We start from the raw sequence: 17,659 nt of genomic DNA, 5'->3' as shown, positions 1-17,659 counted from the left end.
CCAAGGAAAGCAAATATACTCACCACTTGTAGTTATAACAACAAAAGCAGGATTCACACAGGGGCAGAAGGCTTGACTCGGCAGCTCGGTGGAGATTGGAGGGAGGTGGGAGCAGGTTGGGGTGAAATGAAGCAGGTAGCAGACATAGCTATGACCAGGATCAAAACTGGGGTTCCCAGTTTGCCTCTGTTGGTTGTAGGTTGTGGTATGTGCCTACTTGGCTAGTGTAATGTCTGTGGCTGGTTCCGAACAGTCATGATGCAATAAAGAAGTCTTTACAATGTGCCCAAGTGTTCTTACATATTGTTGAGAATGTCACCCTGTCTGAGATGTGTGGGCCATTATAGTGCATGACTACTGCTGGGTTCTAGCTGGGGCTCTAGCCTTCCAGCATCTACTTTCCAATTTCCACGTCCACATGATGGTGGACCAGGGGGCGACTGATTTGTTTGCACTTGATCTCTCTTCCGCACCTTGTTCCTTAAGTTTCATATAGTATATCCCTCACTTTACCAGTTGTACATCAGAAAAGACGATTTGTATCTTTAAAGCAGAGGTTTTCAAAGTGTGGTCTAGGGAACCCCAACGTGCCTGAAACCTTTTCAGAGAATCTGCAAAGTCAGGCACATTTTCACAATAATACTATGACATTATTTGCCTTATTTGCTCCTCTTATCTCATGACTATTTAGAGTACAAGTTCATCAACAGAGATTCAGATTCCATGTTGCAAGTAACCCTTCAAGACATGACCAGCTGTTAACGTTTTAGTGTTTGTCAAAGAAGAGTATCACAGTTATCCGAAAAGGCTATTAGAATACTCCTTCTTTTTCCAACTGTATTTCTGTGAAGCTAAATATTCTTCATATACTTGAACTGAACACATCCCAGCAGAACGAATGCAGAAGGAGATATGAAAATCGAGCTGACTTCAGTTAAGACAGACATCAAAGAGATTTGCAAAAATGTAAAGACTGTGGCTTTTCTCACTGAAGTTTTTTCTGGAAATCAGTCCTTTTTCATTAAAATATTTATTTTAATATGTAATGGGCTTATTTATTTTAAAATAAATTAATGAATAAATATTTTAAAAGTTTATTCATTTAAATTTGCAATATAGTTAAACTGGATAATCTACATAAACACAAGTTCTGTGTGGTTTTCTATAATTTTTAAGATCCTAAAATGGATCCTAAGACTAAGAACTTTGAGAACCGCAGCTTTAAAGTATGCATTTTATGGATAATGCAAAAATTTGGTTGTTAAATGACATAAATAAATGTATACAATCATATCAGATATTGATAACAGAAGTGACTTTTAAAAGGCTCTTGGTCTGGGTCTCTCTTGTCCTCTGTACCATGATTAGCAATTTTCCCTCTTCATTCTTCCACTTACACACCAATTGAATCCACTTAGCTGTAAAATGTGATGTAAACCTTGTATAAATACGTGGGAAACATTTAGTTACTATTTATTCTCTTTTCATAAAAATGTTTCTAGTTGCCAGCAATACTTTAATAAAAGCAAGCAGTTTCTGCCCTTTTTGCCTGAGGGACGCAGAGCTTTACAACAGAATTTCATTGATTTTCAGTTATTTACGCATTACAATAAAAGCCAGAAAACAGCCTCCTAAGAGGAAGACTGGAGAAGCCACTTTATTTGTCTCAAATTAAAGAGAGAGAGAGCTTGTGAAATGGGAAGTGGCTGTGTGATTGTCTCATTAAGTCCTGGAGTCAGAGGTGAGGCCAGGGTTGGGACCTGGTTCTCCTGGGTTCAGCTCAGACATGTCAGAATGTACATTATTACTGTCATCTATCTTTGGTTTTCTGCCCAGTGTGTGTTCAATAAATTAGCTACCAATAAGTAAGTTAGATGCCACCTCTAGTGCAGAAGGAGATGGACCAGAAGTCAACAGCCTGCCAGGAGGTCACCTTACAACCTCGAACGAGTCAACCCAACCTCCCTTGTGCTCTGGGTCATCTGTCCAATGAGGATTTAACTGCGTGGAGAGGGTGGAGGTGGCTTTATAATGCAATTTTCTGGTACTCTGTCTCATTGAGTGCTTACAGCAAACCTCTTAAGTAACCTGGACAGGTATCAATACTTTTCACTTTAGAGTTGAGGAAAAACCTGAGATTATGTGACTAGTAAGTGATGACACTTAATACTGTTCTTTTTCCTAACAATACAAAAACATGAACCAGTCTCTTGGCCCTTGAGAAATACCTGTTCAGAGCACGAGAGATGTATTTGACTTCTCAAGTTGGAACTCTGAATTATTTCATATAGAAATATTATTACCTGTGGTTCTTAAGAATTTCAGGAACATCCTGGAGTATGTAGATTTATGAGTTGACTGAGGACCCTAAGCACCTCATTGTTTCTTGAAAAAGGTGCTCCAAGTTCTAAACAACCTGTATATAGATGAGCTTTTAGAATATAAAGCATTCTGTAGCTAGGTACTATCTGTTCTCTATTTTAATATTTATCACTTTTATTTTGTGACTTATTTGAAATCACAATATGGTATTACTAATCAGAAAATTTTATATGAAAGTGATAATTTTAAAAGTATACTATTTTAAAAAGCTTTATTATATTGCATACAATATATATAATTATATAATATATAACACATAATAATTACAGGAGGCTCTCCTACCTCCATAGAAGGCAGCTTTAATTATATAATAGAAGTGAGTGGGGAAAAAAATTCTCATCAGAAGTTTCCTGTGTAAAAATAAAATTTCATTGTACCCCATCCTCTTTCAAATAAAATTTACTTATATTTATAGATGGCTATGGGCTTCCCATGTGACTCAGTGGTAAAAATTCTACCTGCCCATGCAGGAGACACAGGAGATGAAGGTTCGATCTCTGGGCAGGCAAGATCCTCTGGAGGAAGAAATGGCAACCTCTAGTATTCTAGCCTGGATAATCCCATGGACAGAGGAGCCTGGCAGGCTACAGTCCACAGGGTCACAAAGAGTCAGACATGGCTGAGCCACTGAGCATGCACACACGCCATAGGTGACTATACAATTTATGGTATATCCCATGAGATTCTGTATAAACCATACATTATTTCTAGAGAAGTGCCATTAAATAGCTCCCTCTTTTTAAATGTTTCCAGTATAAAGAATGAGAATATAAACCTTCCTTTTTAGGGAAAGATTATAAATTGCCTTGCTCCCTCCACTCATATACGTTTTATATCTATCTTTATTGTTCTCTTTAGAACTACTCAGAGTTGTGCCACACTTTTTTACAGTCTGGGGAAATAATTTTTCCATAACTCTATTGACTTATGTGGCAAGGTCTAGTTTTTGTTTTTGAGTCTTAGAACTTAGCCTTTCATGAAGAGGTACATGTCCTAGAAAGATCGCGTGCTAATATATTGCTCTTCTTGTCCCATTAGAAGACTGTCCACCCAGTTAGAGCTTTGTGTCATTGTGTGAAGCTGCATATGTCTTGGTGATTGTGTCAATATTCTTTAAAGTGTAGGATCTGCGTGTGGGAATGTTCTGGTTGAGGTCTCAAGACTTGTTGGTTGAGGCAAGGTGGTATCTCAAGTTGTCCAAAACAAATTGCTCCATCTTAGATAACCAGATATAGTCAGCATAATCTCTCTCATTGGCTTATTCCAGAATTAAGTAATAGGAAAATTTGACTATTATGAATTCCTTTGGTTCAACTAAAGTTTTACAGAATTAAACTTACTATTGTTAATTTATTATTGCTAAATTGATACAATTATTTTGTTTTACAGATTCAAAACCTTTTAATGCCTGTCTTGTCATGAACCTTGTTTATTTTTCCTGAAGTAGCAATGCACACTTCAAGAATTCTGAGTTTTCAAAAAAATATGAAATTTTATTTTATAAGGTAGCAATAAAGAAATAATGCTCTTTAACTGAGAAAGGAGAATTTTAAATGTGAGTCAGTGAAAGCTGAAGCCAAAACTGGAATTTGTTTCCAGTCAATTTACCCTTGAGTAAAATTTGTCTTTGATTTACTTATGTGTCAAACAAGTTATTCAAAACCCTGGTAACAAAATATATATTTACAAACCAAAGGATTTTTAAAGGTACTGAAATTATATAGTTAATAAAGTGGAAGTGTGTAAATATGGTACCATTCTTTGCAGTTCTCTGGATAAAGGAGGGAAGATGAAAAGGTCATTCATTTCCTTAAGATAATATATTCCATTGGCTATTTCTTTCCATGGGTATTTCTTTCTTAATTGTACATGAAAAGATTGTGGTTCTCCAAACACAGTCAGCTCTTTCAATCAAAGAGAAATACAACTGCATTAAAATACATGAATAATCATTAAGTTATAAGAACATGCAAGTAGGAATTACTATATCAGTAATTTTATTGAAAGCAATAAAGCATTTCTTCAAAGACATGAGCTCAGGCTTGGTTTGTTAAAATTATTTGAGGAAGAACCTCACAATTCAGAGACAAGTGATGTAGGAAGATAATTTAGGTGTAGCCCGTTCCCTGGTGGCTTCACATTTTCTTCTTTTTTGAAGTTGAGAAAATGAGCAAAACGTCTGGTATCCCATACTGCACGTCATCATCCTGATGAGCCATTAGATTTCCCGACTAGTGTTAAGAAGTCTTCCTACTTCTTTTCCCTTCAGAGCTGTAACTACTACTTCTTGCACATTATCTGTAGAATTAATGTTGTTGTTAAATATTTAGTCTCTAAGTCGTGTCCGACTCTGTGACCCCATGGACTGTAGCCCGCTAGACTCCTCTGTCCATGGGATTCCCAGGCGAGAATGCTGGAGTGGATTGCCATTTTCTTCTCCAATAGAATTAACAGTCAGGCGCTAATAATGATAGTAACTTTAAACTGGACCTGGATCACCATTCCATACGTGTACCCCAAACGATTCTTTTCTCTAACTCATAACTATGCGTCACTTAGAAATTTCTTGGAAGTTGGGTTCCTGATTTTAAGCACTATATAAACTATGTTTTCACAAGTTTATTGATGACTACATTGTGTGGGAAAGACTCCAAGCCTTCTTGACATCAAGATAGATGACACCTTTTAGGCCTGGCCCTGAGTTACTAATGGAGATTGGTATACAAGGATTTGTTCTTTAAGGAGTCATTCCATTCGTTATCCTGCTTTTTTTCAAGGGTTTGCAATCGTTTGTGCTCCCAAAATATTAGTCTTTTGTTGACAAACATCAGAAGAATAAACAATTTGACGCTTTCAATTTGGATGAAGTGGCTTTTGGTGCAACTCAGAATAAACTTGGCCCAAAGCTGTATGGTATCAGTGATGTACTTTATTTCCAACGATGTCCTAGAGCCAGCTCACATCAGCTTCCATGAGATGACTGAGAATATCGCTTCCCAACTGGGTGACATCACCTAGGGAGTCTGAAATCAACCATGTTGGTAGTCTTTGTACCAAGGAAATTACTACATGCTCTATATTTTCACTTTCCCCCCACAGAGAATCAGTTGTTAAAACATCTACTAATATAATACTGCTTCAAGAGATAGTAAAATATCTACCAAGAGTCAGTCACAATGGAAATATCAAATAAGGCCTTTGACATTGAGGAATCATAGAGTTAGCCAAACCATCTCCACCTAAGCATTTATCAAATTTATCTCCCTTCAAACTTGAAAATGATCAAGAGACTTTAAGCCTATGTTAGGATAGATAAATATGTCTTCAAATATATTTTTAAATGTTAAATTGATTTAATAGATTCTTCTGGGGGCAGGTCTTTGTCCAGTTTGGAGAGAACCAGGTAGTTACTAAGGTATATTTTCTCAGGGCTGCTAATCTTGCCTGGTACTCACAGAAGCTGGCCAGTCACTAAGATACTTTCATTTCTTTTTTACCCCTTTTGTTTGTTTTATTTTTAACCTAACACTTTCCTTTGGAAAATGACTTACAGGTGTCTTGGGCAGAAAAGAAAATGTTTTGTTTTATTTCACTATTTATTGGATCTCTATAAGCAATGTACTTTTCCTGAGGCTAACTATATAATAGGGTTAGCATTCTATTAAAAAAGTCATGTCTTTTTTAAATGCTGAAAAAATATAGTTTTCATATAGAAAGATAATATATTTTGAGAATAGGTTTGTAGAATCATTTCCAATGTGAGTGAATACAACTGCCTTCAAATCTGTTAACCGTGATTTAAAATATCATGAATTATAAATGGAAAAATTGCTAAGAATGATAATCCACTTATTGATATAATTAACGGGTAATTGTTTCAAGTCAAAATATTAATTAGCCAAGATCAGTTTCTGGTATTCAGATATAGTTGTTACCAAGATGTTGAAAATGATAACAGCTTTCTTCCCATTGTACTCTACTTTATATTTAAAATTCTTTAATTACTTGAAGGCAGGAGGGATAATCTTGAGCTCCTGCTTTTGCATTTACATTTTTCTTTTCTGGCTATGTCTGTAAGACACATCCCAGCACTTACTGCATTTGACATAACAGGTGTTCTTTCCCTACGTAACATATACTTGGAGAAATGATGTGAACAAATTTAATATAGAACTCGTTAGGAAATTGGGAAGGAGATCATACTTGTGGCTATGTGCTCAGTTGCTCAGATGTGTCTGACTCTTTGTGACCCCATGGACTGTAGCCCTCCAGGCTCCTCTGTCCATGAGATTTTCCTGGCAAGAATACTGGAGTGGGTTGCCATTTCCTACTCCAGGGAATCTTTTCGACCCAGGGATCTAACCCATGTCTCTTGCATCCCCTGAATTGGTAGACAGATTCTTTACCACTAGCGCCACCTGGACCCTTTTTGTTTTAGGAGAAGACAAAACAAAGGTAGGAAAGTTAATTACTTTTGAAAAAGTCCTGTTCTCCTTTGGACTTCGGAGATAGTTGTCTTTTTTCATTAATCTCAGAAGAACTATCATCTGGATGACCTTAAACTTAGCCACGCTAACCTCCGACAACGTCTCCTTTTTTCAGCCTCAGCCGTGATATGAGGTGATGCATACCAGGAGACTGGGGTGAGCACCTCTTGCTCCAGGCTAATACAGATGACCTGGGTGGGTACCATATATACTCCAGGCCAGTGTGGAGAGCCTCATCTCACGAGGTTTGCATTATTATAATGCTCACTTTTCAGATGTTGAAATGAAGGGTTTGGGAGTTGAACTCATCCTGGGAGTCATAGTTAGCAGCTATAAAACCCAAACTCATGTGCAAAGAGATCTCATATCAGTGCCCATCCCAAAGGGTTGTTCTGAGGATTAAAATAAATGAAAACTGCTGAGAATAGTGCCTGAAACAAGAATAGGCACTGGTTAAATCTTAGCTGCTATAAGCTTTCATCATCATCATCATCATCAAAACTTGGTCAACCTGATCCCCAAACGAGCTAACAGTCCTGCCTAACGTGCCAGGCGAATAGAGTAGTAGTGGCATTCTCTCCACTGTGGTGGCTGTGGTCTACCCAGAGGGTACCCGGATGAGTCCGTGGATGATGTGGTACAGGTTTATATGCTGTTAGCCCTCCCTTCCAGTTTAGGAACAGCTTTTCTCCCTATAAGGTGGAGTGATTTTGACTGTTTTTATGTCTGAGCCCTTTTATTAAAAACAAAACAAAACTGGAATTAAACCAGATAGGAAAGAAGTCTTAAGGAATATAAGCTAAAGCTTTGGAAGTTTTATGAGCAATTTAGGGCTTCCCTGGTGGCTCAGCGGTGAAGAATCCACCTGCAATGCAAGAGACCCAGTTTCGATTCCTGGGTCAGAAAGATTCCCCTGGAGTAGGAAATAGCAACCCACTCCAATATTCTTGCCTGGAGAATCTCATGAACAGAGGAGACTGGCGGGCTACAGTCCACAGGGTTGCAAAGAGTTGGACACGACTGAGCAACTAAGCACACACACACACACAGAGACATAATTTAAAAATTGATCCTGGGGGGTGGAATCATTGTTCCATCTCTTTTTCCTTATGTACGACTGAAGTTTCATATCAGATTAAGTGACAGAAGGAGAAAGGAAGAGCTGAATCTGAGAGCTATTTTGATGGCGTGACCTCTAGGGGAAGGTTTGGTACATTTCAACTCCCAAGATTTCCTGTTTGAATTTTTTAAATAGCAACTCTGGAACCCAGATGGCACAACCACGGAATAGCCTCCCCCTGCTAACACTCACCAACACAGAGAGTCCAAGAAGGGCAAGCAAGACCTTCAGGGTTAAAAGTGCTTGAAGACGGTTCAATTTGTGTTTATTTTCAGATCTCCTGTTTGAGGGACAGAAGCATCTCTAGATTCTGAATCAGATCCTTTCTTTCTAGTTTCCTCTACCCCAGAAAACCCCAGAACAAAAATCCAATCTATTCCCTAAAATGTGCAGAGCATCGATACTTTCAAATACATTGTCTAAGAGAAAAAAAGGGAAGTCTTGTGATTTCGAAAGTGTCCAAGTACAATCAGACTCATTTTTTATATGCCAGTGAAGCAGAGGAGAACAATTTTTTGGAGGGAATTCTGCAGCAGTTAATATTTTAAGAATTGTTTTTGTTCATTCATTTAGTTCTTCTGTGTTACTCATAATATATGAAATTTAGGAATAGAATAATGAGTATTTTCTTCATGCCGGTTTTCCTCTGGAGGAAGGGAAGCATTTCATTGATTTTTCATGTATAAACATGTGAGATCTGTGTACAGTCTTTGTGATTTTTGACTTAGAAAACTGATATTCCTTAATGGGAATAGCTTTATGATAGAGACACTAGGCTACAGCTTGTTAATGGGGGAAAAAGCCCCTTTTTTACATTAATATTCTGTTGTTTTTATTTAAATTAGAAATGAATCATTTAGGGTTTGTTACATCAATTCTGATGTTTTACTGAGAAGGCAATTGTTATAATGTCTCTCTTCCATTTTGCATTCTCATTATCTAGTCCTCAGAGAAAATTTTTCTCGAATAACCAGGCAACTGGTGGAGGCACTGTTCAGGGCCTATCAAGGGAGGCGGGATGTAGGATTATAATGGGCCTCTGATGTACACTTGTGATGTTATCGTCAAATGAGCTTATACATACAGTTTTACTTTGTGCAAAGGCTTTGGCTTGATAAATGTGAATACTTACAATGTGCCACAATTTGAGTGATTCTGCCTTGGTAAAAAGGAACCTCAAAAAGTGGAAGCAGCTCAGGCCTCTGCATACAGGGCTTTGTTGATTTGCTCCTGAGTGTCAGGAGCTGAGATTCAGGCTGTGGGAAGGCTCCTGACCTCGGACCAACTTCTAGGCCAGTGGGTCTCAGCCTTGGCTGCCCCCAGGATCATTCCAGAGCTTTTGGGATTACCAATTCCTGGTCTCAGTCCCCGAGACTCCAATTCCATTGGTCTGTCATGCAGCCTGGGTACTGAGATTTTTTGCTCCTCAAAGTGGGCTTCATAGATAAGCAGTACCTGCATCACCCGGGAGCTTGTTACAAATCGGAATCTCCAGCCCCACCCCAGCACTACTGACTCAGAGCCTGCTTTCCAGGTGTGGACCGCCAAGTGTGAGAAGCATGTTTTTCATGCTTTTTCAGACCTCCCACCCCAGGCTGATGGGTTTAAATGTCACCTGAAAATGAAAGTGGTTTGGTTCAGTAGCTGAATCATGAATTGATCCAGAAATGTTAGAACCCGTTGCAATAGTGTCTAGATTTTATTGTTTTGAAAACAGAAATATCACTGCTGCTGATCATCACCATAAAGGCAGAATTTGTTGAGTACAGTTAGAATCATGGGGAGTGACGTAACTCTACTGAGCCTGAGGACTCTGCCCAGTTAAGTGAAGATATGCCAAGATGTTGCCCTGGGTGAACCACACTCCTAGGTCTAGTCCTTGGTCTGATTTGTCAACATACCTGGAGGAGATCCATCTCTAGGGGCAGCAGACTCAAAGCTCCAAACTCATGAGAATAAAGAGTGAAAACCAGCCATAGAGAATTTACAGTGACAAATATGGCTGCCACAGGGCAGTACTTTTCCACTTTGCAAGCACATAAAAAGGCAGGTCACACCAGACAGCGGCTTGTGAACAGGGGATTGGGTGGAGGATTCCGTTCCAAGTTTGGTTGTTTCCTGTCTCCTCCACTAGACTGACAGCCATGTAAGGACAGACTTGTTCTTTCCGCGGCTCTCCCCTCGGCTCCCAGGAGAGCCCCAGCCTAGTATGGTTTCTGCCAGTGCCTCCCCAGTGACTTTCTCTATGCTCCCACACCATTGCCGGCCAACTTCTTTTCTTTTGAGGTCTTGATGGCCTGGTTGCCCTTTAGTCCCGTTAGGTGTCTTTGCTGGCCTATACACCTGTCCCAAATATCACTTCTATGTTTTGTCTCTCAGAAGCTGTCTTACTTCTGTTTCTAGCTTCTCGGCAGGACCTTGAAGTAGTCCTTTGTACTTTACAAATTGTTTTTAATATCATAAAGCCCACTTCCATTTTTAAAGCTCCTGAGCAGGTGGGAGAGCATTTACATTCACAGCTAAGTCCGTATCAGTGAATTTTCAAGCGTGGGCAGGGACCCCACATCTGTGGATGTAACTGATAACTGTGGTGACAATTCTGTTAAGAAATAGCTTGATCATTCGTGAAAAGGGAGGAAATGTGTAAAAGATGATTCCAAATTATTAATCATTCATTGGACACTGGGAAAATGATGGCTGATTTCATGGGTGGAAATAGAGACGTCAAGACAGGGTCTATTTTGGTGGGGGAGAAGGATGAGCTTGTTTCAGACTTGCTGAATTTGAGTTAAGGGAGGCTATCAACGTAGAAATGCCATGAACACAGGTGGAGATGACATATGGGAGGTCCCCGTTACTACTGTCTTGCCTCCTTTAAATCTCTGGGCCTGGAATATTCTCATTCTTTCCACTCTTCCTGAAATGCTGGAAGGAAATGGACTATGGTTATCCAGGGCCCTTCTCCTGTAAGTTTACAACCAGGAAAAATAGGAGGAGGATATTTTTGTTTTCATAAGAATCTAGCTTGAAGAGACAAGTCTAATGGACCTGGTTTGATTTCATCCAGTCCTGTTTCATTTCTGTTATATTTTCTCCAATCACACAATAACTTACACATCATTGTGCAATGTAAGAAGGAAAAAGACATCAAACCTTACTGAATGACCCTGGACTTCTCTTCTAGAACCACTTCCATTGACTCATTACACACACCCTCACTGAGCCAGGGATCCCAGGCATTACCGATCTAAGGCCTTTTGGAGACCACCTGCTTGGACATCTATTTCCATGCTAGCAGGAAGTTTCAGAAACAACCAGTTTAACTGAGTGCAAATGTGCTCACTGAGATTTGGTAAAAAAGCCTACAGTTGAGACCTAGAAAGTAAATGCTATTTTCCTTCTGAGTCACTTGTGACTTTTAATAGACTGAGAACTGACAGAACTGCCAAGAAAGCAAATAGTTTTATTCATATGACTGTACAATTATCCTCAATTACCAAGTTCAGTTGATGAACATCACGATTACTTCATAATATCCAGGACAACCTGGGAAAAGAGATTTTGTTTGTGGAGGAAAGTGACCAAAAATGACTAAAACTTGAAGGATACAGAAAGATAGGCGACATTTTTTTCTTTCAAAGCATCAGAAAAATAATTACAACTTTTCAGAGTGCATTCCAAATGTAAGGATTTTGTTGACTAACAGAAGTCTTTGGAACACGTATCTAAAGTTGAGAGCAATCGTCAAGTCAGTTTGTTCTCTAGGATGAGATGGGTTTGGGTCCCCATCTTTTGTTTGAACACTACAGTACTGCCACAAAAAGGCCAATCATTTCTTTCTTAACACACTGCATTTTTCAGTGGGTGGATTCTCTTGTTCCTCCTTCCCCAGCCATCTATCCCTCGAGGGGGGCAGGGGGGAAAGCTTTAGGCAACCGGAAGAAACTGCCAATGCTAGTGTTTTGCTAATCCTATAAATATTTCTGTAAACTTGACTCCAGTGAGACATAATTTCGGCAGTTGGAATAATGGGCTTTCCTGCTGTTGCAGCCATCCAGAGAGCAAGCGCTCTGACTTGCTGAACAATTACTCCCACGTTCTGCCTCCCGACACTGCCATTAGTCTTCCCTACTCTAGGTGTGAGGTTGTACGGAAAGTAACGTAAACACTGCCATTCTGTAATTAGCTGCCCCAGAGTTCAGCAGTGAAAATAGCAAGAACACGTTTCTTCCCAGCACCTGGAAAAGCCGATGTGATTTGTTTGTGAACCCAGGTGGAGCTTGTTTATTGACAAACTGTTACTCTTCTGATCACCAGGTGATGTTTACACAATGAGATGGTAAATCCCTTCACACCTCTTTAAAAAAAAATCCATTCCCATATTTGCATGTGTTCTTAGAAAAAGGACCCCATAGTTAAGTGGTTGCCAGTTTGAAATGTAAAGACCTCAAGAAGCACTTAAGGAATAGAGCTTTATAGTAAAATAATTTAAAACATAAATTCTCCGATTTCCCCTGTGCAGTTTTGTTTATTGGGCCAGTTTAGCTCATGACTAGTAGTCTCCCTGGCCTTCCTTTCCTTATTTTCTTTACTGATTCATCTCTATATATTGTACTTTTAAATGATCCCACTCCAATTTGATATCTCTTTGACTTCTGCTTAAAAACTTCTAGTTGTTTCTGAAGCATGCTAAGCAAAGTCTGTTTCAAACAATACCAAGGTTTGGTATTGTCATACTGGATAGCAGCTCTACTGATAGGTGTGTGTATACGTGTGTGCGCGCGTGTGTGTGTGTGTGTGTGTGTGTGTGTGTGTGTGTGTGAGTTGCTTTGTCCTTTTAGACCCAAGTTCCGGGAAGTCAGGATAGTAGTAACTCTGCTTTAATTAACATCCTCTTTTAACACCTGATGCAGGGTCATTAACACATTAAATGTTAGAGTTTATCTCCTTTCCATCAGAATTTCAGTTTCCACAGGATACTATATTTCTTTCATGCTAATCTATGTTTTAATGGCCTCTAAATTGTCAATTGAGAGGATAATTAGTTCTAATTTAGCGTTAATGCCATGAACATAGAGTAAGAAGCTAATTGACATGGCAGGCTACCAACTAGAATTTTATGAACTAAAACTTTTTATCTCTTGCACAACAGTGAGTGAACTCATTATGCAAGTGCCATTTAGGAAGAAAAACTACTTTGCCTGCGGGTGTTCTGTACCTTGTGGATGAATCACTAATGGCTTGGCAGGGCTTTGATGGTCTAAATAGAACAGTTTACCTTTAAACCAACTTTGCAGAAGTTGGTCTAAAAACCTATAGGCATATTTGGTTGGCACATTTTTGCTTTCAATTGCATTTTTGTACCTACTAGATATAAGGAATTCCTATGGAAGCTGAACTTTGTACCAAGCAGGAGAACATCCAGTAAACCTAGAATCTAGATTCTAGTAGAATTAACAACACATTCACTGAGCAGTGACTATTTTGCAAAACAATTTCATGTATGTGATATCATTAGATCTTCAATTTGAATTATTGAGGTCAAGGCAGGTATTTTTATACCCATTTTATAGTTAAAACAACCAAGGTTCAGGGAGTTGAAATAACTTGTCTGTAATTATGTGGCTGGTTAAGTGATAGAGCCAAACCAAGGACTTGAATCTGTGACTTCTGTTCCAGAGTGTTTTACTCCTGATCACATCCTACTTTTCTCATCAGTTTAACCATATGATCTTCTTGTGTAATTTTAAGCAATTACCATTTCCTTAAAAATTCACAAAAATTACATAATCACAACCAGGCAAACTCATCATCTTTTTACCTTCTCACTCCCAGACCCCTGAGTTATCAGTACTGACTCAGTCCTCACTCAAAAAAACCCAAAAACTGTCTTAGAAAAGGAGGTAAAAATGATAGAAAGTAAAGAAAATCATGTTAAGGGATGCTTCTGGCTTTTTTTTTTTTTTTTTAAAGAAAAATTTAACTGCTGCCCAAGATGTCAGTTCTCAGTTTAACCCAGAGTAGTTTTTCAAAGATGAAACCTTTTAGTTACATTTGCTGCCTTCTGGCTGGTCTTAGCCTGCGCTAGTCTACCAGAATTTTCTTTGGTCGAGTTTAGATTATTTGGCGCTTGCCTATCTGGTACACAATCCCTGGTTTGTGTTCAGGTGTTTTTCTTTTGACTGCGATTTACCTTTTCCATGCTTTACTGTTCCTTAGAAGCTCCACCAGAATGTAGCCAGGGAAACAAAGACAGGAAGATCTAGCAAGTCAGCTCTGCTGTGTGTGAGAGGCTCTGTCATGCTGTGGGCAGCGTAGAAGTCACTGGAAGATGAAGTCTCAGGGTTCCAAGTCTGTTCCTTTCATCTTTCTCTGCCCTCCTCCAGTTGCTCTTAACCGCTGGGAGATGAATTCTATCTGTGTCCTTCTGTTAGTTTATTTGTAAACTGCAGGTCAAAAAGTAATATTATATATAAAATCCAGACTGGACAATTAGTTGTTTCATGCAGAGGGAGAGCTTTAAAGGAAATCAGCTGACTTCCTGACTTGCTGAATGAAGTGTGAGTTTTAGTTTCTATCCTGTTAGGAAATGACATGTGAATAGAATACTTGTATGAGCAGGCTTTTATTTTTGTCAATGACTGGAAACTTGTAAAATAAAAAAAGAAAAGAAAAGTCTGTTTATTTTAGCATATCAAGATTTGTTTCTGGGAAACAAAGGCAGAGATGGCAGTTTCTGAATCCTTTGGTGGTCTCCTTCCTGAAATTCGGTTTCTTCTCTCCTTCTGCCCAGAGTTGTCGGGTTGCCATAGCAACATGACTCCTCCCCCACAACCTGTAAGATTAAATGGATACAGATTTAGCAGCCAAGTGAGCCCAAGATCAAAATCCAAATTTAGGACACTAATCACAGAAAGTGGGAAGTCTGAGGCCAAGGACCACTCTGCGTCCCTCCATGAGCAGCACGTGGCATGATGGATGTTGCGTCCTGATGGCATCCATGGCACTGCTCAGAGACCCCAGTGGCCATGGTGTGCTCATCTGCCACACTGCAGATGGGATCGCATCCAAGGTGAGAGTTGGATAAGTGTGTGGAGCAGGAGTATTTAGTGCAGTGGTGTAACCCTATCTCAAACACTAGAACTGTGAAAGTCACGCATGAGATTCTTGGGCAAGGAATGATGGAGAAAGGCAGTGAGTAGGTGCTGCAAAAATAAAGGCCCTCTATGCCCAGGAATGCTTTCTAAGGGATTCTTAAGTGGTGATAACCGTAATAACAATTGCTCACATTGATGGAGCACTTGTGCTGTGCTTAGTTGCTCAGTCGCGTCCGACCTGTTGCAACCCCATGAACTGCAGCCTGCCAAGCTCCTCTGCCCATGGGGATTCTTCAGGCAAGAATACTGGAGTGGGTTGCCATTTCCTTCTCCAGGGGATCTCCCTGACCCAGGAATGGAACTGGGGTCTTCTGCGTTGCAGGTGACTCTTTACCAGTTGAGCTACCAGGGAAGCCCATATTTAAATGATATCATACAGTATTTGTCTGGCTTACTTCACTTAGTATGATAATCTCTATGTCCATCCATGTGGCCACAAATGGCATTATTTCACTGTTTTTTTTTTTTTTATGGCTGAGTAGTGTTACATTGTGTGTGTGTGTGTGTGTGTATTTTGTGTGTGTGTATCTCAATACACACACACTTATATACACACATACTACATCTTCATTATCCATTCATCTGTCGATGAACATTTAGGTTGCTTCCACATCTTGTTAAAAAATGGGCAGAGGATCTAAACAGACATTTCTCTAAAGAAAACATACAGATGGCAGATAGTTGCATGATGGTCCACATCATTATAATGATTATCAGAGAAATGCAAATCAAAACTACAATGAGATACTACCTCACACTGGTCAGAATGGCCATCATCAAAAAGTCTACAAACAATAAATGCTAGAGGGGGTGTGGAGAAAAGGGGACCCTCCTGCAGTGTCAGTGGGAATGTAAATTGATACAGACACCATGGAAAACAGTATGGAGGTTCCTTAAAAAAATAAAAACAGAGTTGCTGTATGATCTAGCAGTCCCACTCCTGGGCATATATCTGGAGAAAACTCTAATTAGAAAAGATATATGCACCTCAGTGTTCACAACAGCACTATTTACAATAGCCAAGACATGGAAACAACTAAATGTCCATCGACAGATGAATGGATAAAGATGTGATGTGTGTGTGTATATGTATATATATATATATATATATACATACATGCATACTGGGAGTTGAAGTCTTAACTCCCAGTGGCTATGAATGTGACCTTATTTGGAAATGAGGTCTTTGCAAATGTAATCAAGTTAAGATGAGGTCATTAAGGTGGGCTCTATTCCAATATGACTGGTGTCCTTATCAGGAGGGAAAATGCCAAGTGAAGAGAGACACACGGGGTGAACGCCATGTGACGACAGAGGTGGAGATTGAAGTAATTGAGGCTGCAAGCCAGGGAACACCAAGGAAGGATTGACTGCTACCATCAGAAACTGGGAAGAAACAGGAGGCCTCTACCCAGAGTCTCAGAGGGAGTGTGGCCCTGCTGACACACTGATTTCAAACTTCTACCCTCTAGAACTGGAAAAGAGTAAATTTATGTAATTTAAGCCACTCAGTTCGTTATTGCCACCTCGAGAAGCTAATACAAATATGTTCTTACTGTACCAGGTTCAGTCGATACAGAGGCACAGAGTGATGCAGTAATATTCCCATTATGCTTCATCTCCCCGTTCCCATCTTAAGGACAACTGGTAATGACAGTTTGGTGGCTCAGATGGTAAAGAATCTGCCTGCAGTGCAGGAGAGCTGGGTTCGATCCCTGGGTCAGAAAGATCCCCTGGAGGACAGCATGGCAACCCACTCCAGTATTCTTGCCTGGAGAATTCCATGGACAGAGGAGCCTGGTGAGCTACAGCCCATGGAGTCACACAGAGTCGGACAGGCCTTAGTGACTGAGCATGGACACGCGCAATGACAACGTGTCTCCTTTCTACGTGTGGATGTGTGCATTCATTTGTATATAACGGGACTGTATTATGTGCATTTTACTGAAACTTTTTCTTTTTAAAGCCTACATGTGTATCTTAGAGATCTTTTTAAGTCTTTAGCTTTTTAAAAAATTGTAAAATGCATATAGCATAAAGTTAACCATTTTTGAGTGTGCGGTTCACCGGCATTGAGTAGGCTCACACTGTTGTGCCATCGTCACCAGCCCCCTGCAGCGTTCGTTTCACTGTAAAGCTGAGACTCTGTCTCTATTGAACAAAAATGCCCCATTTCCCCCCAGTCTCTAGCCCTGGGTAACTACTACTCTACTTTCTGACTTTATGAATTTGACTACTCTAGGTACCTCAAATAAGTGGAATGATACAGTATTTGTCTTTTTGTGTCTGGCTTATTTCACTTGACATATCCTCAGGTTTCATCCGTGTGTAGCATCGTCAGAATTTCCTTCTTTTTAAGACTGATTAATATTCCGTTTATATGTTTACATTTCATTTATTCATTCATCTGTCAGGAGACTCTTGGGTTGCTTCTGCCTTTTGGCTATTGTGAATAATGCTGTGGTGGACATGGGGGTACAAATATCTGAGATCCTGCTTTCAATTCTTTTGGG

General features: G+C 39.6%; 1 protein-coding gene across 1 annotated transcript in view; it reads left to right on the top strand.

Moving 5' to 3' along the window:
- The first annotated feature begins 14,980 nt into the window (after positions 1-14,980).
- Positions 14,981-17,659, top strand: part of SAMD4A (sterile alpha motif domain containing 4A) — a 164,052-nt gene continuing 161,373 nt past the window's right edge. The window contains exon 1 of the mRNA XM_010847773.1: positions 14,981-15,061. Within this exon, the coding sequence (XP_010846075.1) occupies positions 14,981-15,061 (81 nt within the window). The remainder of the gene's footprint in view (positions 15,062-17,659) is intronic.

Source organism: Bison bison, unplaced genomic scaffold (genome assembly GCF_000754665.1).
Source record: "Bison bison bison isolate TAMUID 2011002044 unplaced genomic scaffold, Bison_UMD1.0 scf7180017864254, whole genome shotgun sequence".
In the NCBI taxonomy this organism is placed as follows: domain Eukaryota; kingdom Metazoa; phylum Chordata; class Mammalia; order Artiodactyla; family Bovidae; genus Bison; species Bison bison.
Note: the sequence above shows the minus strand (reverse complement) of the source record. Positions and strands in the feature narration are given on the sequence as shown.